At 43.3% G+C, this 19,293-nt stretch overlaps 1 protein-coding gene across 2 annotated transcripts in view; it reads right to left on the bottom strand.

Annotated features, from left to right (window-relative positions):
• Positions 1 to 13,144, bottom strand: part of Znf398 (zinc finger protein 398) — a 32,978-nt gene extending 19,834 nt beyond the window's left edge. Inside the window, exons 1-2 of one of the 2 annotated variants that reach the window (XM_085683819.2) lie at positions 12,929 to 13,144; positions 7,490 to 7,885 (exon numbers count right to left, since the gene is read on the bottom strand). In XM_085683819.2, coding sequence (XP_085539945.2) covers positions 7,490 to 7,885; positions 12,929 to 12,952 — 420 coding nt within the window. In that variant the 5' untranslated portion in view covers positions 12,953 to 13,144. The remainder of the gene's footprint in view (positions 1 to 7,489; positions 7,886 to 12,928) is intronic. The other variant, XM_085683820.2, reaches the window with a different exon arrangement.
• Between the last annotated feature and the right edge of the window lie 6,149 nt (positions 13,145 to 19,293).

Genomic DNA, 19,293 nt, shown 5'->3' with positions numbered 1-19,293 from the left:
CCATACACAAAATGATAATAATAAAAGAATCAACTGCAGTCCTAGCCCAGACATTTCAAACCTTTTGGTCTCAGAGTACTTTATAAACTCTTTAAAAGTTCACAGATCTAAGACCAGGGAGAGGGAGCAGCATGTGAAAGAGCCTGACACTTGTGGTGCGAGGCCGACAGAGGTGGATTCCTGGAATGAGAGGAATTGGTGAGAGAAACAATGAGACTCTGCCTTAAAAACAAGGTGGAAGGAGAGAAGTGACATCTGAAAAAGTTGCTTCTGACTTCAACACATGGGCTGTGATAAGCATGTGCCCCACCTGACAAAAAAAAATATATAATTCTAAAAAATACATTAATTAAAAATAAATAAATAAATAAATAAATAAATAAATAAATAAGACATTCATTAAAGGGAGGACCTGGTCCACTAGAGAAAAGTACTCTACCAACAGAGACACATTTCTCAGTCCAAATTTTCATTACATTTTGACTAGAATTAAATGCATTTTCTTTTCATAAGGAAATATCTGAAAGAAAAAAATATTTTATATATGCTTTTGGAGTTTAAATGTCATCGACTTGCCTAGGTACGATATAACTTTAAATTACCTTTACTGCTATTCTATTAATAGTAATTTAAGTGATCCAAGTGAACATCTGAAGGTGCCCAAGAGAAGCAATAAAAGACCCAATAGGGAATTCTATATTAAAACCCAAGTCTGCACGCTTCTGCCTCCCAAGTGCTAGAATTAAAGACATGAGCCATCACATCCGACCTTTTCACTTTGTGTTTTTTGAAGCAATCTCATGAAGCACAGGCTAGCTTCACACTTGCTGTGTAGCTGAAAAATGACTTAAACTCCTCATCTTCTTGCCTCCACCTCCTGAATACTGAGATTACATGTATGTGTTACCATACCCAGTTTATTTAGTGTCAGGGATCAAACCCAGGGTTTCATGCATGCTGGGCAATCACTCTGTAAACTGTGCTACATTTTAATCCAGTTTTTGTTGTTGTTGTTTTGTGTGTGTGTGTGTGTGTGTGTAGTTTGCTTTTGCTTATTGAGACTAGGTGCTTCTGTGTAGCTCTGACTGGCCTGTGACTTATTAACAGATCAGGTTGGCTTTGAACACAAATAAATCCTTCTGCCTGAGCAGTAACATGAGGGCCAGCTTGTTGGGGTTTCTGTCCCGCCCAGTACCCCACAGTCGGCAAACCCCAAACAAAATCACACACAGGATTCCATAAGATTATAAACTGATTGGCCCTTAGCTCTGGCTACTTATTAGTTCTTATAACATATATTACCCCATTATCCTTATCTACGTTAGCCATGTGGCTTGGTACCTTTTTCAGCTGTCAGCTCACATGTTGCTTCTTCAGTGGTCTGGGCAGGAATGGTGGAGGGAGCTTCCTCCTTCCTAGCCTTCTCCTGTTCTCATTGCCCCACCTCCACTTCCTGTCTGGTTTTCCCACCTATACTTCCTGCCTGGCCAATCAGCATTTACTTAAAATATGACTGACAGAATACAGAAAATTCTCCCGTACCACTGAGCCGCCTGTATTTTGGAATTAAAGGTAGGTGCTACTGTTATAGAATATTATTTTAAGATGTGTTACATTTGTTTATGCTGTGAAATATTTGTTTAAGGATGCAAAGCTGTGTTATTTTGCCTGTCTAAAACTCCTGATTGGTCTAATAAAGAGCTGAATGGCCTATTTAGCAAGGCAGGAGAAAGGATAGGTGGGGTCGGCAGGCAGAGAGAATAAAAAGGAGGAAAGATCAAGGAGCAAAAGGACAAGGAAGAAGACTCCAGGGGCCAGCCACCCAGCTACACAGCAAGCCACAGAGTAAGAAGTGAAGGTATACAGAAATAGAGAAAGATAAAAGCCCAGAGGCAAAAGATAGATGGGATAATTTAAGAAAAGCTGGCTAGAAAAAGCCAAGCTAAGGCTGGGCATTTACAAGTAATAATAAGCCTCTGTGTGATTTATTTGGGAGCTGGGTAGTGGGCCCCACAAAGAGACAAAAGAGTAAAGAGAAAAAACCAAACAGCATGCTACGATGCCTGACTCTGATTAAACTTCAAGCCTTTACTTCTTTATAAAATGGTAAGTAAAGTTATAAGATTTCCCCTCAAAGGATTATTGTACTAAGTGAAAATATACATCAGAGTACTCAATATTAATAAGACTTCAGCTAGGGCTAAACAGATGGATCAGTGGTTAAGAGTACTGACTGCTCTTCCAGAGGACCTGGGTTCAATTTCCAGCACCCACATGGCAGCTCACAACTGTCTGTAACTCCAATTCCAGGGGATCTGGCATCTTCGCTCATACATGCAGGCAAAAAACCAATGAGCATAAAACAAAGTTTATTAAAAAGATTCCAGCTAACAGTCATGGAAAGTGACTTGAAATTTCCTTTGCTATGACACTTTGGATAACTCTGTATGGTTTACTAAAGTTAGTAATGGTTATGTCCCCATTTCATAAACCAAGATGTTATTATTTTATAACAATAAAATACTGTACTCAAAGCAAAAACAACATGAATAATCTGTATTACATACAATTATGAAAAAGTTATATATCTCTACCTAAAGCATGTAGGTATATAATATTCACATCTGCTGCAGTATTAATAAATTCTCTCTGGAAAAAAAAGGGAAAAAGCAATACTTGCTCTGAGGAATCTTGGGACTGTATTCTTTTTTTTTTTTTTTTTTTTTTTTTGGTTTTTCGAGACAGGGTTTCTCTGTAGCTTTGGTGCCTGTCCTGGAACTAGCTCTTGTAGACCAGGCTAGCCTCGAACTCACAAAGATCCGCCCGCCTCTGCCTCCCGAGTGCTGGGATTAAAGGCGTGCGCCACCACCGCCCGGCTTGGGACTGTATTCTATGTTTTTAAAAAACGTGTGTAAGTGTTTAACCTGCTTGTATGTCTGTGCCTTGTGACTGTGGAGGCCAACAGCAGATCCCCAGGAACTGGTTGTGAGCCTCCGTGTAGATGCTGGGAATAAAAACTGTGCCCTCTGGAAGTGCAGTCAGTGCTCCCCAGATCCTTACTTTTAATAGCTCTATACTTATACAGAATGAAAGAAAGGAGGGAGGAGGGAGAGAGGGAGAGGAAGGGAACCCTGCTCTTCCCATTCTTTCCTTCTCTTCCTCTTTACTCTACAACTGTGCTAGTCTAATAGTCCCTCTCTCTATCTTGCCAGTCAAGCAAATTATGTCATGATTTCCTGGCAGCCATGCTGCCAATCACGTTCACTATCCTTACCTTTCTAGACCTCCCAGTACTGAAACTCACAAATCACAATTCTCCTTGAAGTCTCCTTAGCCCTGTAGCTCCACCCACTCTCTGATTGCTTTCCTGCTAACTCACTGTTTTCTGCCGACCCCTTCTACCTCTGAAGCTTATCTCTTGTTACCCACTCTCTCTAGAGATGCCTCTCCCATCGCATAACTGACAATACTATCTCCGTGTCAAGAGCTCTTCACCCTTCCTTGAGCTTCTTGAACCTAACATTGCCCAGGGATGATAACTACTCATTCCTCTTACTCCCTGAGGCCCTGTGACAAGGCCAGTACAGAGGCTCCTCCATCTTATATTCTTGCTGAAGCCTTTCAGGTTTAACTAGAATCTGATCTTGATGGAAAAGCCCATGGAACAACCCAACTCTATTCTAGGAACCAAAGGACAGGGTGTCCTAGCCAAGTTATCTTAGCCTTTGTTAAAACTGCTTGTCTGTAAGTGGGAGTGGAAGTGAGGATAGGAAGGGGGATACTCAGGGCCCTAAAAACGTGTGTGTGGTCTCAGTCAGCCGGAATGAAGACTTTTCAGTTGGCTATACACTGTGTCTGAGGGTCTGAGCGATCGTCTCTAGTGAGCTCTCCATATCAGTATCTTAAAGGAAATGTTACCATCTAAGATCATTTTCTCTTCAGAAAGATTACTTTTATTTTATGTGCCTGTATGAGTATTTCGCCTGCATGTATGTTAAGTGTATTGTGTGCATGCCTGGGGCCTACAAAGGCCAGAAGAGAGCACTGGATCGCCCTGGAACTAGAGTTATAGATGACTGGAACCTGAACCCAGATCCTCTGTAAGAGCAACAAGGGATCCATCTCTCAGTTCCTTCTTAAATTTCTTCTCTCTCCCACCACCCTCCCCCTCACTCTCTCTCCGTTTTGGTTTTTCGAGATAGGATTTCTCTGTGTATCCCGGGCTGTCCTGGAACTCACTCTGTAGACCAAGCTGACCCTGAACTCAGAGATCTGCCTACCTCTACTTCGAGCGCATCACCACCACCCGGGCATCTCTTAGTTCTTAAACTAAGAGCCTAAGAGTCAGTAAATCTGCAGAGTATATGCTTCAGATCCAGCTAGGTTAAAAATACAATGCTGCTGTTTATTGTTAGTAGCCATAAGATCTTGGGCAAGTTAGGACTCTTAAGAAAATTATAAGCCTTGAAATAAGTAAAAGAGAACACTAAGTTCTAAGTAAATCACCCCACAGTTAATTGACAATGACAGTTATTCCTCATGCCTAATTCCCAGCAAATAAAGCCCTACTGTCAGTTCCCGAGTCTGTCTACTTCTCTTCACCTCATGGCCACGGCTTTATCACTCAAACCACTTCCACTTTCTTGTTATTAATGCTCCCTCACGATTTCCACTCTGTCTCTGTTCTTGCCTTGACAAATCTCCACAAAGCAGCCAGCATAGCTTTTCTAAACATAAGCCAGAAATAATTCCTGTACTCAAGTTCTGCAGTTCTTCTCATTGTGCTTAAGTTTCTAACTCAAATTCCTTTCCTTGGTCTTGAAAGTCGTAGTATCAGTCATATATTATAATGTCTATGGAGTTTTAAAAATTATTCCACTTTGAACTCCAAAAATGTTAAAGTATACCAAACCAGCTGACTTTTGTTGTTGTTGTTGCTAATAATAAAGTCTTGCAGGGGCCAGGGGTGGTGAGGGGTTATGGTGGTGCATGCCTTTAGTCCCAGCACTCGGGAGACAGAGGCAGGCAGATCTCTGTGAGCTCAAGGCCAGCCTGATCTACAGAGTAAGTTTCTAGACAGCCAAGACTACACAGAGAAACCCTGTTTCAAAAACAAACAAACATAAAAAGAATAGAGTGTTATTTTGTACCCCAACTCGTTTCAAACCTCCATTCAAGAGGTTTAATGCCAGCACTTGGAAACTTGGGAATCAGAGGCAGGTTCAGGCAGACATCTATGAGTTCAAGTCCAGCCTGGTCTACAAAGTGAGTTCCAGGCCACACAGGACTATGTAGAGACACCATATCTCAAACAAATCATCAAATTTCCATCTCCTGACTTGGCCTCCTAAGTGCTAAGATTAAAATAGTGTGTCATCATGCCAAAGCAGGTGATTCCTGGAACAATGAGAATTCAATAATGATTCTACTCTCTGTTTCTTCAATCATGTTTCTAGTCAAGCATGCACACTGGCTAACTGGCCTTGGGGACTTTGGATTAACTACTCTTTCCTACCTGGAAAGCTCTTCCTCAGATCTTCTCATAATCTTGGGCCTCTTCCCGAAGTTCACTCAGCTCAAATATCAATTTCTTTGTGTGTGTGTGTGTGTGTGTGTGTGTGTGTGTGTGTGTGTATGTGTGTCTGTGTGTGTATAATATATATGTCCATGGATGTTTTGCCTCCATGTATGTACACTTGCAAGCCTATGTGAGCGGTGGAAATCACTGTGGTCCTATAGAAGAGCAGCTAGTGCTCCTAATCACTGAGTCATCTCCCTACCCTGCACTCCTACGCCTTAAAACAGGGGTCTCAGTGTATATCCCTGGCTGGCCTGGAACTCCCTATGTACCATAGAATGATACAAATTTACAGAGATCACCTGTTTCTGACTCCCATGTGCTGGCATATGATACCATACCTGGCTAAATATCATTTTCTTAGTGAGACCTTCTCAGGCATCCATATGAAAACAGAACACTAACAAGAACCTGACTTTACTTTTATCAAAGTATTTAAATGTTTTACATGTTAGTTTTTTTCTTTGAGAAAATATATAAAATAAACAAAAATGTATTCAAAAAATACTTGTGGAACCCAAGTATGGTGCCCGATGCCTGAAACCCCATTACTTGAGAGGTTGAAGCAAGATTCTAAGTTGTGAGTAGGTCTGGGCTACATATCAAACTCGTAAGCCAAAAAAAAAAAATTGTTTTTTGTTTTTTTGAGACAAGGCCTCTCTATGTATTCCTGGCTGCCCTGGAACTGTTATATATACCAGGCTGGCCTCAAACTCACAGAGATCCTCCTATCTCTGCTTCCAGAGTGCTAGGAATGAAGGCATGCCTACCCCAAAAAAACATTTTTAAAGAATTAAAACGGGGGGCTGGAGAGATGGCTGCTCTTCCAGAGGTCCTGAGTTCAATTCCCAGCAACCACATGGTGGTTCACAACCATCTATGATGAAATCTGGTGCCCTCTTCTGGTGTGCAGGCATACATGCAGGCAGAATGCTATATACATAATAAATAAATAAATCTTTAAAAAAAGAATTAAAAGGCCTGTGTCTATGAACAAACAATTGTATAAATGAAAGAGTATGTTTGGAAACTAGGCGTCTCACTGTCAAACAGTGATCATTAAAACTTCCTTTCTGTTTTATAACTAGTTCTTTCAAAAGACAGTGCTAGCATCCCAGCATGCTTGCTCCATGAATGACAGCCTAGACTCACAGATGACCCTAGCCCTTATAAGAACCACATGATTATAATCCCTTACATTGTCTTCCCTCTAACTTTCACCAAAATTGTCAACCAAATTCAAATTAACTGATTTCAATGAAATTGAACTCAATTTTCTCACTAAGATTGTGGCAGACATTTTATAAAGAGAGAAGTGACTCATATACATGCAAAAGTGAAAGAGATTAAAAGAGGGAAAAAAATCTAGAGTCAACTACGGATTTTCTCTCTGGAAGGCTGACACTCTAAATGTGTATTGAGCCATGGTTGTCCCATGACTGTAATCCTAACACTTGGGAGATATAGGCAGAAAATCAGCAGTTCAAGGCCAGCCTTGGCTACATGACTGTCTCACAAAAAACAAAGGTAAGGGGCTGGAGAGATGGCTCAGCGGTTAAGAGCATTGCCTGCTCTTCCAAAGGTCTTGAGTTCAATTCCCAGCAACCACATGGTGGCTCACAACCATCTGTAATGAGGTCTGGTGCCCTCTTCTGGCCTTCTGGCCTTCAGGCATACAGAAAGAATATTGTATACATAATAAAATAAATATTTAAAAAAAAACAAAGGCAAGGAAGATATGAACACAGTAGAGTTCTCAAGTAGACAAACGTAAAATACCTTCAGAGTTCCATCAACCTAAAAGATTTTAAGAGGAAATAAAAATATCTAAGTACCTGACTGACCAAGACTACCCTTAAACTGCTAGTATCTGAGCTAGTGGTACCGCTGTAACCTAGAAGTGGGTATTACCTTTGGGATATCTCCTTTAATACCTGGGGGCAGCCGCAGGATCCAGAAGTTCCTGTTCCTCAACAAGTTCTCCAGGTTCTCCAGCCGCCGCTGCAGCAGCCCGTACTCCTGCAGCAGGGTCCCCAGCACGGCCCACTTGCCATCCAGCTGGTTCCCAAGCTCAGTCACTGTCTTTTCACAGCTGGCTAGTTTCTTCTCTGCTGTCCCTGTCCTGCCTTCTAGGTGGAGGAGTCGCCGGCTGTGGACCTCCACCTTCCTCTCTATGGCCTGCACAGCGGCCACCACTGTCCACAGGGAGATGGCTGCGGTCTGCAGGTGGGCCTCATTTGCTGCTGGAGGTGTAGGAAGAGGAAGAGGCTGCAGAGATGTAAGGCATTCCGAGTCCCATTCAGAAGTCTATGTGCAATGGAGAGATGGGGGCAAGACGATGAGTTAGAAGGACTCCTGACTCTAAACTACACCCAGATAAGAGCTACTTAACTGTCCAGCTGATATTAATCAAAATCGTTTTAGGCCTGGTGGTGGTGGTGCACACCTTTAAGCTCAGCACTCCACAGGCAGAAGCAGGTGGATCTCTGTGAGTTTGAGGCCAGCCTGGAATACAAAGGCACCAGGACAGGCTCCAAAGCTACACAGAGAATCCCTGTCTCAAAAACCAAAAAAAAAAAAAAAGAAAAGTTAGGTGTCTCTGTTAACCTTGTTGCTCTGAAGCCTGTTGGCATCAAAAGCCAAGGGAACTGTTGGTGGGTTCAAGGATGGACTGGGAAAGATAGTGATAAAGATAAATAAACTGGCTTCTTAGGACCAATCTGGCCCATCTCTCTAATAAAGGGTCCAGAAGTTCAGGTTGCTGCTGCCTCATCTATCTCTGGAAAAGACAAAGAATTCTCACCAAGTTTCACTTACCACAGTGCTCTACGACAAGTCTCTTAAGAATTTATTTTCTAGCCCTGTCTTTCACTGAGGTTATGCACTACAACTATACCAATTAGTAATAACTGAACAGACTGAGGATGCATAGTCTAGAGAAAATACAACAACTATTTTCAAATATTCAAGGGTTATAAAATTGAAAGTAGAACAGGTTTATTTAATCTTATACTATAAAACCCCAAAGGACAAACTAGATGTGGAAAAATAGACGGGAATTTTCAGGCGGGTAACAGTGTCTGAATTAGTCTTTTTTTTCCAACAAAGTCACAGGCTATTCACTACTGAATGTACTTTGAAACAGAGTATCATAAATGGAAGAAATCTGGACAACAAATACAGGAAGCTGGACTAAGCCTCCTCAAGGCCTAATTCTCTGAACCTGACAAACTGCTCTGGCCACAGCCCTCTATTTCCACTTCATGCACTGTCTTACTCTCATTTCATTGATCTCCAACCCATTAATAACAACTCTAGCCTATGATGATTCCATTGCCCTGGACTACCACCTGCACATGGCTTTGCTTTCTTCCCTGCTTGACCATTTCTGCCACCTTTCAACCCCCATTTCACTCCTGTCTCTAAAGCCTCACTTGCTCGGCTGGCCTCTTACTTTGAATGAGTTGAATCATTCATTTTTTTTTCTTGTTTCTACAAGCAGTCGGGTAAGATCTACAAAAATAAATCATACAACCATGTGAGATGCTGTCATACACCAACGGTCAATGCTCATTGACACTACTAACACTATCCAGTGCACTCCAGGCTTCTGCAAACTCTCAAACTAATGTGCAAAAGAATCAACTAGAAAAGGCTGGGTAATCGGCCAGTGAGACAGCTTAGCAGATAAAGACACTTGCAGTCAAGCCTGACTATCTGAGCTTAATTCCTGGGACCCAAGTGGTGGAAGAAGAGAATCAACTCTGTTGAAGGAGGTTGCTTGTTGGTTCCCGGCAGCTTAGTAGCTCAGAAATTTGGGATTAAAAAAATCACAAAACCATATTATTAAAATAACCACACAGAAACCATATTATTTAAAACACTGCTTGGCCTATTAGCTCTAGATTCTTATTTGCTAACTCTTACATCTTAATTTAACCCATCTCCATTAATCTGTGCATCACCACGAGGTCATGGCCTACCAGCAAAGTTTCATTGTGTCTGTCTCTGGTGGTGGCTCCATGGCTTCTCCCTAACTCCTCCTTCTTTCTCCCAGCATTCAGTTTAGTTTTCTCTGCCTACCTAAATTCTGCCCTATCAACAGGCCAAGGCAGTTTCTTTATTCATCAATGGTACTCACATCATACAGAGGGGAATCCCACATCACAACTCCCCCATGTTGTCCCCTGCACTAAGGAAACTGAGTCAGGAGAATTGCTCTGAGTTTGAGTCTAGTCAAGGCTATATAGTGAGTATCAAGTCAGAAAGGGCTACAATAGCAAGACCTTAATCCCAAATCCTGATCCCGGCCCCACAAAGTCATTGACAATCCAGTTAAAATCCATATTTTCACTCAGCAAGTGTGATAAGAAAATGGAGATGGTGATGGATGCTCTACTTTCTGATTTAGGGAGCACACAGGGAGGGCAGAGACTTAGTCACACAGCGTCTCACACTCCAGAGATGACATGGTGTCTTACTTTGAGAAAACTGAAGTAAGTCAGACTATGGTGGTGCATGCCTTTGATCCCAGCACTGGGAGGTGGGGGGGAAGAGAGGAGACAGGCAGATCTCTGTGCGTTCCAGGACAGCCAGGGCTATCCAGAGAAACCTTGTCTCAAAAAACAAAACAAAACAAAACAAACAAACAAAGGAAACTGAAGGAAATAGGCCTAAACTCTTTTTCTTTATACTTCTTCCCACACAAAACCTATCAGTAATAATACATGGGTCCTTTCTTTCTCAAAGGAGTTTGATCTTATTTAAAGCCAGTCTCTCCACTTGTACTCTGAATACCAATCCTTCTACTTTATAAGGTACATTAAAAAAAAAAAAAAAAAACAGCTGGTGTGGTGGCAAATGCCTTTGGTCCTAGCACTTGCAGGGGCAGAAATACTTCTGAGTTTGGGGCCAGTCTGATCTATATGTTGGTCCATTGGGCTACATAGCAAGATTCTGTCTCAAAAAGACTCAATAGTACTCATAGTAGTAAAACATTTGTCAGGCTGGGCGGTCGTGGTGGACACCTTTAATCCCAGCACTCGGGAGGCAAAGACAGGTGGATGTCTGTAAGTTCGAGGGCAGCCTGGTCTACAGAGTGAGTTCCAGAACAAGCTCCAAAGCAGCAGAGAAACCCTGTCTCGAAAAACCCAAACCAAAAACAAAACTAAAACAAAAAATTGTCAGTGAAGTGCTCAACCAAATGGGGCATCCACACCACTGCCCAAACCCCAAGGCTCAGCAACCGTGGCGGAAAAAGGGCAACAAGGTCCTAAGACCTAAGGTTGGACTGGAGTAAAACAGTGTCTTCTGGACACGACAGGACCGCTGCACTCACGAACTCCCATCTACTGTGGCTGCCTGCATAAGATCAAGCTAGCCAGCCTGGCGGCGCACGCCTTTAATCCCAGTACTCGGGAGGCAGAGGCGGGCAGATCTCGTGAGTTCGAGGCCAGCCTGGTCTACAAGAACTAGTTGCAGGGCAGGCTCCAAAGTTACAGAGAAACCCTGTCTTGGGAAAAAAAAAATCAAGCTAGCCAACATTACAGCACAGAAAGGGAAGAGAGGTTCATGAGCTCCTACTCATAATTGAGGAGTTATGGATAACTGCCGGCATCTGGGGGAGGGAACGCCCATTTTTAGGGGTGTGGCTCCTGGTAGGTCAACCACATTCCGGGGGATGGAATATACACCAAGGAGTATATGAGAAGCACAAATTGGACTCCATTGGTCATACAGACACATAGGTACAAAATTGGGAGACACTGGTAAAGGAAGGGGGGTGAATCTGGGAGGAGCTAGGAGGATGAGTGGAGTGAACATGATCAAAATACATTCTATTAAATTCTCAAAGACTAGAAATGTTTTTAAATCGCTTAGATTTATTTGTTTTATATATATCAGTACCGTGTCGCTGTGTATATATGTGGTACCATGTGTATACCTGATGCCCTCACGGGTCAGGAGAGGGCATCAGATACTCTAGAACTGGAGTTACAGATTGTTGTTAGCCACCATGTGAATGCTGGATCTAAACCAGGGTCCTCTGAGAGCGCAACAAGTGTTCTTAACTGTTGAGCCATCTCTCCAGCCCCTAAAAAATGTTTCTTAAAATTAAAAATACCAGTATTTCCCAATTCTTTACCATAAAACAGATTTGCCCTGGTCAGTACCATAGCCACTGACTCCATGTGATCAGTGAGGACCTGAACTGTGGTCAGTTCAACTGAGATACGCTGCATATAAAACTAATAATGGTGTGAAGACTTAAGATGAAAAGCTGTAAAATCTCATTAACAATTTTGTAATATTCATTACTATTGAAATTTTGCATGCATTAGGCTAAATAACACATATCACTGAAATTAATTTCCTGTTTTTACTTCTTTTCTTTCTTTGTTTTCTAAGACACATAATTTGGGTTACTTGGCCAAGAATATCCTAAAATTTCTGATCCTTCTCTCTGACTCCTAAGTGTCAGCCATGGTTTTACCTCCTAAACAAGACGGTTAGAGAATTAAAAGTATGTGCACAGCTTTCAGTACGATGGTCTCTACTATCTTTTATTTTATTTTATTTTGTTTGGTTTGGAAAAAAAATTAAGCTCCAGGAGTAGGGATGGTATTCTCCTCTGTTCTATTCCCCGACCAACCCCACTGCTCCCGTTTTCTTCTTCCTTCTCTTACTTCCTAGCGCTTCCTCAGCGGACCTGCCCGCCATCTGACCTATTAAAACGTCTCTTTGAGCTGACCAACGGCTTCTTGGGTGGCAAACACAAGCAATACTTTCCAGTCGGAACGTTCTGTTAAACAACCATTCCCCCTTCCTTAATGGCTGTGTGCAAGGGTTGTCCCGGTTGCCCTGGTGGCTCTGGCATCTACCCGCTGCAGGCCTGCAGCAAACAAGCACACGCACGACTGGCGAAGCCTGCGCCCTCGTCGGCCCTTCCAAGGTCCCTGCAGGGCCTTGTCCGAGCGGGCAGGCGCGCGACAGTGGCCGTCGTAGCGCAGTCTGTTAAGGGCAACACCTTGGCTTTTACCTTCGCCGCCTCGCAGGTGACTGTCCTGCCGCGCCTAGCAACGACGGCTCTCACGGCTGTACACGATGGCTGGCGGATTTCAGAAAACCATCGAGCCCACTTCCCCGTCCTGCGGGCTAACGCGAAGCAGCACCGCGCGTTCGAGCTCGAAACCTCAGACCCGGGTCCCCCGGCGCTGCAGTCCGCGGTGGCCCTTCAGGGCGGGCGAAAGCCGCAGACCCACGCGGGCGACAAGGCCCGCGGTCGTCCCCAGCCTCCGCGCTTCCCCCAAAGCCCCGGTGACAGAGACGCCCGCGCATCATCGCCCTTACCGGAGCGGCGGTCGTCTCTGCCATGGTCCTCCGCTGCCCGGTCCGGTTCCGGGAGTCGCCGCCGCACACAGGCCGGGCTGCTCGGTGCTCTCCACAAGCGGCGAGAAGCGGTCTCGCGTTGCTCGCACTGACAGGACTCGCGCGGCAATCCGGCTTCCGGGAGCGCAGCGACGCGGAGGAGCTGAGTAGCTGGCAGCCTCCGCCGCACCGGCTGCACCCGCCCCTCAGCTGGCGCTTCGTGGATAGCGAGTGAGGCGGGCGTTCCTCCGGCCTAGACCCGCCCGCTCCTGTCGGTCCTCCCGGGACAGCGCGCCCCCTGGTGGCCCCCGCGTCCGGCGCACCCTTCCAGAGGTCAGCTCCTGGGAAGAGAGTTTTGGTGAAGGCAGATCCCACCTACTTACTTGGTTTTCTCATCCACTCAAAAGGCACCACAGATGCCAGGTAGGTTAAGGCCTAGCGGGCAGCGTCTAGGCTGGACGGTAACCCAGTCTACTACCACTGTAGAAATGAGTGACTTAGGTGAGAATGATGGAGTTATATCTTTCGTAGAAATTACAAATGGGTGAAGATCACACTCCATGTGGCTTGCATTGGAAACAAAGATCAGTTGATTTGGATTACTGCTTCCCTTGGGCTTGGCTGAGAAGTGGGATTGTTATAATATTTGTTTATTTTTATTTTGTGTGTGTGAGTGTTTCCCTAACTTTGGTATCTAGTGTAGTGTCCATGAAGGCCAGAAAAGGGTGAAGGATTTCTTGGAACTGGAACCACAGACGTTGTGAGCAACCACGTGGGGGCTGGGAACCAAACACAGATCCTCCGCTGAACCATCTCACCAGCCCCTTTTGAGACCAACAAAAATAAAGCTTGCGATTATATCTGCTGAATCTGAACTAAGGGACAAGTGAAGACAAAATTGTGTGCTTAACAGAGTGTGTTGTAGAAAGATAATCACACAGCCTTAACTTTCCAGCATACCTTTCCTTTCAAACACATATGAATCAACATCTTCTCAAGCCTATATTTCAGTAAATGAAACCAGTAAATTCTCTAAAGAGTAGAAGAGTCTGTAGTTCCCCAAAGTATGAGGATCATCTTCTTGGACCACTTCTACTTCAGTATACTGTGTTATTTAGTGTACATAGAAGGTAAGTACCTTATGTGTGATCTGAGCGTGAACTGTGGTCAGATGGTGCATAGTTGAGAGCTAAAATCGCCATTTTCGGAACCAGAACATCACCATAACAGAATTAACTTCTATAAGATGAAAAGAAGGTGAAGACAAAGATGAAGGCAAAAAAGAAGAAAAGTTTGGCCTCGGGAAAATTACTTAGTGATTTTATTATTAAAAGTCATAATTTAAAATTTTGGACTTAAAAGGCAAGAACAAAGCCTGATATGGTGCTACTCACCTTTAATCCTAGTGCTGGGGAGGCAGAGGCAAGAGGATTTCTGCTCGTCTAAGTTTAGCCTGGCCCCCACATAGCAAGCTCCAAGCAATCTAGAGCTACACAGTGGACTCTGCGCCCCCCAAAAAGAGTAATAATTTCCATGCTCTTTGTTTCCTGAGTAATTGTTAGATGCACTCGTAAACACTAAATATGAACATTTGAATTACTAAATAAGATTCCTTAACTTTTTATTTATTTCAGGCTTTTAATGTATGTAGCCCAGGTAGTGGAGGATGACCTTCAATTCCTGACCGTCCTGCCTCTACCTCCCGTATTTCTTATCTGCTCTCTGCCATGTGGTGGCACCTTCTTTCAACATGACATGTTCATCTTGCTTCCTTCTGCGTCTGCTCGAAACTCCAGAGACTCTGCTCTTCTTTCCTGTCCTGAAAATCCTGCTAATCAGCTTTTTATTAACAATGATAGCGACACATTTTTAGTGTACAGGATTATTCCACAACAGCCTATCCTGCTTCTCCTGTGTCTACTGGCATCTCTCATGCCTCTCCCTTTCTCTCCCTGGAAATCCCACTCATACCTCTTCCTAGCTATTGGTCACCTGTAGGGTGCAGGAGGTCCTTCTGTCTATGTGTTGCTTTCATTGGTTAATAAAGAAACTGCTTTGGCCTGTTGATAGGGCAGAATTTAGGTATGCGGAGAAGACAGAACTGGATTCTGGGAGGAAGAAGGCAGAGTCAGGGAGTAGCCATGGATCTACCGCCAGAGTAAGACATGCCAAATCTTTGCTAGTAAGCCACTGCCATATGGTGATACACAGATTAATGGACATGGGTTAAATGAAGATGTAAGAGTTAGCCAATAAGAAGCTAGAGTTAGGGGCTGGAGAGATGGCTCAGAGGTTAAGAGCACTGACTGCTCTTCCAGAGGTCCTGAGTTCAATTCCAGCAACCACATGGTGGCTCACAGCCATCTATAATGAGATCTGGTGCCCTCTTCTGTCATGCAAGCATACATGGAAGGAATGTTGTATACATAATAAATAAATAAATCTTAAAAAAAAAAAGAAGCTAGAGTTAATGGGCCAAGCAGTGATTTAAATAAAACAGCTTCTGTGTGGTTATTTCGGGGCTAAGCTAGCCGGGTAGCTGGGACAAACAAGCGGCTCTCCTCCCACAATCATTTAGCTTTTTATTACAGCAATTACAGCAAATGCATCTTCACACAGTGTACAAGCAGCCCACAGCAGACAAGTAAGACACTTTCAGCTGAGCTCTGCCTGTTCAAATGATAATGCTATCACCAAACTGTTAAATGTTTCTTCCTCTGACAGGAATTATTAAAATACAGACTTTTCTCATATTTAATTATTTGTCTTACATATGTGTTGTGGGTGGCGCTGGAAATGGAGAGACGTCTCCGCAATAAAGAGCACTTGCTGCCCATTCAGGACTGGGCTCCCGTTAACAGACCTGCATGGCAGTTGGCAATCACTTGGAACTTTCGTTCTAGGGTATCCAGTGGCCTCTTCTGGCCTCCAGCTCCTGTACTCACATGGTACACGGAGAGATGGCTCCATTGGTTAACAGCACTTACTGCTTTTGCAGAGGACTTACGTTCTGTTCCCAGCACCCAGTACGAACAACCATTTCTAACTGCAGTTCCCGAGGATCTCGTGTCCACTTCCGGACTCTTCAGGTATTTCGTGCACATGTGTACAGAAAAACAGAAAGGCAAAACACCTATATACATAAAATAAAAGATAAACCTTAAAAAAATCCTGAATAGCAGGGCAGTGGCGGTGCATGCATTTAATCCCAGCACTTGGGAGGCAGAGGCAGGCGGATCTCTGTGAGTTCGAGGCCAGCCTGGTCTACAAGAGCTAGTTCCAGGACAGACTCCAAAGCTTAAAAACAAACAAACAAAAAATCCTGAATATATACTCACATTGTAACACATATGTAATGTGTTTGTTACATATTTGTAACATATTTGTTACACATCGTAACACATATTTGCGCCTAGGGCTGTCATCTCAGAAAGTGAAAGCACAAGCTTACCAGAGATCTCCAGTGATTGCTCTTCGGGCTTTGTTTTTGTTTTTTGTCTTTGTTTTTGTACTAGCTGAAAACTTGAAATAGTCAAAATGTTCCACACCAGGAGAATGGTTGCTTAAACTGGTAAATCTATACCTTGTAGCATTGTTTACGGAAATAAAGGAAATAAAATGTTCTCTACAACAGTATACCAGTATCAACTCCCTGATTTTAACATTACAGCATAATATACAGTGTGACCTCTGGAGGAAACTTGGTTCAGAAGATATTTTCTGTACAATCTTTGTAACTTCCTGTGGATCTATAGTTATTCCGAAATAAAAAGGTGTTTTTAATTAACACCTCCAGTAAATACTTGTCCCAGTCTTGCATGGCAATGCTTACTTTCCTAAATAAGGTCTCTCCCTTTAGATGGGGTGTGTGTTCCAAGGCTTGCTAGCCAATCACTCTCTTTGCTTTATGTGTATGATTCTCTTACTATGATAACAAGGCTACATCTTCTAATCCTTCTTCTACCCCTTCCCAAACAGCTCTACCAACTAGGCACAAGTATTCAACCACCTCAGTTCTCAATCAAATCACCACAGGTAGCAATTGCTCTTAGCCACTGAGCCATCTCGTCACCAATACTCTGACTTTGTTGTTGCTGTTTTGAGATAGGACACTACATAGCCTCGGTTGGCCTGGAACTCACTATGTAGACCAGGTTGTCTTCAAACTCATAGAGATCCACCACCCTCTGCCTTCCAAAGTGCTGGAACTAAAGACAGGCACCACTATACTAGGCTTTTATTCAGCCACTCAATCTGTGGGAAATGTGAGGGAGAGATGAGGTGAGTGATGACAAATTCAGGGTTGAGCCAGGCATGGTGGCACGTGCCTTTAAGCCCCCAGCACTTGGGGGCGGAGGCAGGTGGATCTCAGTGAGTTCAAGGTCAACCTGGTGTACACAGAGTTCCAGGCTAACCAAGGCTATGTAACAAGACTGTCTAAGGTGAAAGGGGGAGAATTCCAACTTAATCTAATTGCCCATATGTTGGCAGAGACTGTTCATTCCTGGCCACCCAGACTGAAAATAATTATTCAGAAACTATATTAATTAAATCACTGCTTGTCCAATCACTTAAGTATATTGCTAGCTAGCTCTTATATCTTAAATTAACCTATTTTCATTATTTTATATTTTACCACGAGGCTCTTGGTTTACTGGTAAAGTTCCGGGCCTTGATTCAAAAAAGCCTCTCCCTACAACTTCCTGTCTCTCTATGTCCTGTGTCCTCCAAAACCTCTATGGCTAATTTTGGTTACCTGGTAGCTAGCTGTACTCTCTGATTCAGGGTAAGTTTTACTGACAGTCTCTGGAGTGATAGAGTGCTATCAAAATATTCTACAGCATTTTACCCTTTTGTCTAAATAAAAAAGGAAGGTTTTAATTCTAACACACTATAACTATATACAATAAGAACAATTGCCAGGAGAGAATTACATTTATGATGTCCAATACATTTGCATTTAGCAAATTCAAAGAAGACACTCTATTATCTATTCTATCTTGATGAGTCCAAAATTTTGTGCCTAATTCACATTCTCCCTAACTTGTATTAACAACCCCAAACTGCCTTTTTAGACCTCAAAACATTTTCTTAGATAAACAATTTAAGCTTTTATGTCTCTGAACCTTATACTTTACAACTCTTTTGTGAGCTTCTTTTTTGAATTAGGTAATAAGAAAAACTGTAGACGCAGGTTTCTGTACCTCCTGATCCAGTCCCATAGAAACACACATTTGACATTCAACATTTGGGGTACAAATTCATGAAAAAGCCATTTGTGTGAGACTTTTTAGCCATGGCACAGGCCAGAGCTGTACCCAAACCTAGCACCTTGGGTTTGGAGAAAAACTAGCCCTCCCAGCTCTCATCTGCCGGCTTAGCTTCCTCTCCTGTCTGGGTTTCGGTGGTGGCATGAACCTAGAAACTCCATAGAGTTCTGATAACAAATGTGGCTACGCCAATACCTCCACCATGAAACTAGACTCTCAAAAAGTTAAAGGATGGGGCAGAGCCAGGCACCAACGTCACAGCTTTCATTCTGATCATATCACTTAACTGGTTAAAGACTCGTGTGGTCAGAAAAAGATAGCGGCATACAGTAAAGACAGAGTCAGACAAAAAAAAATTCTAATTGGTTTACAGTGTGTTTAAAAATATACATAAGGTTGAGAGAGAAAAGAAAAGGGATAGAGATAGTCCTTTAAAAAAAAGAAGGAAAGAAAGAAAGAAATAGAGGGCTGGAGAGATGACTCAGTGGTTAAGAGCACTGACTGCTCTTCCAGAGGTCCTGAGTTCAATTCCCAGCAAGCACATGGTGGCTCACAGCCATCTATAATGAGATCTGGCACCCTCTTCTGGTGTGCAGGTGCACATGGAAGGAAAGCTGTATACATAATAAATAAATGAAAAAAAAGAAAAGAAAAGAAATAGAGTAGCTGGCTGTGGTGGCGCATGCAGAGGCAGATCTCCCCCCATCTTAAAAGAAGGGAGGGGAGAATGGTTGTACCTGCTTTTAATTCCAGCACTCAGGAGGTAGAGGCAGAAAGATCTCTGTGAGTTGAGGTCAGCCTGGTCTACAAACAATTTGCAGACTTACCAGGCTACATAGAAAGACCCTATCTATCAGTTTATTGACTGATTACATATGCTTGTGAGACCCCATGTGAGTTCTGGGAAATGGGAGCCATGACGTGGCTCTGGAAGACTAGCCACTCTTAACCACTGAACCATCTCTTCAGCCCCTTGAACTGAATTCAAAGGTGGAAAAATACCATTATACTTAGAAAACAGGGAAACAGGCCAGATAAAATGTTGCACACCTGCAATCCCAGCATTTGAGAGGTGCC

Source organism: Myodes glareolus, chromosome 25 (assembly GCF_982192425.1).
Source record: "Myodes glareolus chromosome 25, mMyoGla1.1, whole genome shotgun sequence".
NCBI lineage: Eukaryota > Metazoa > Chordata > Mammalia > Rodentia > Cricetidae > Myodes > Myodes glareolus.
The sequence above is the reverse complement of the archived record's forward strand: the minus strand, read 5'-3'. Positions and strand labels throughout refer to the sequence as shown.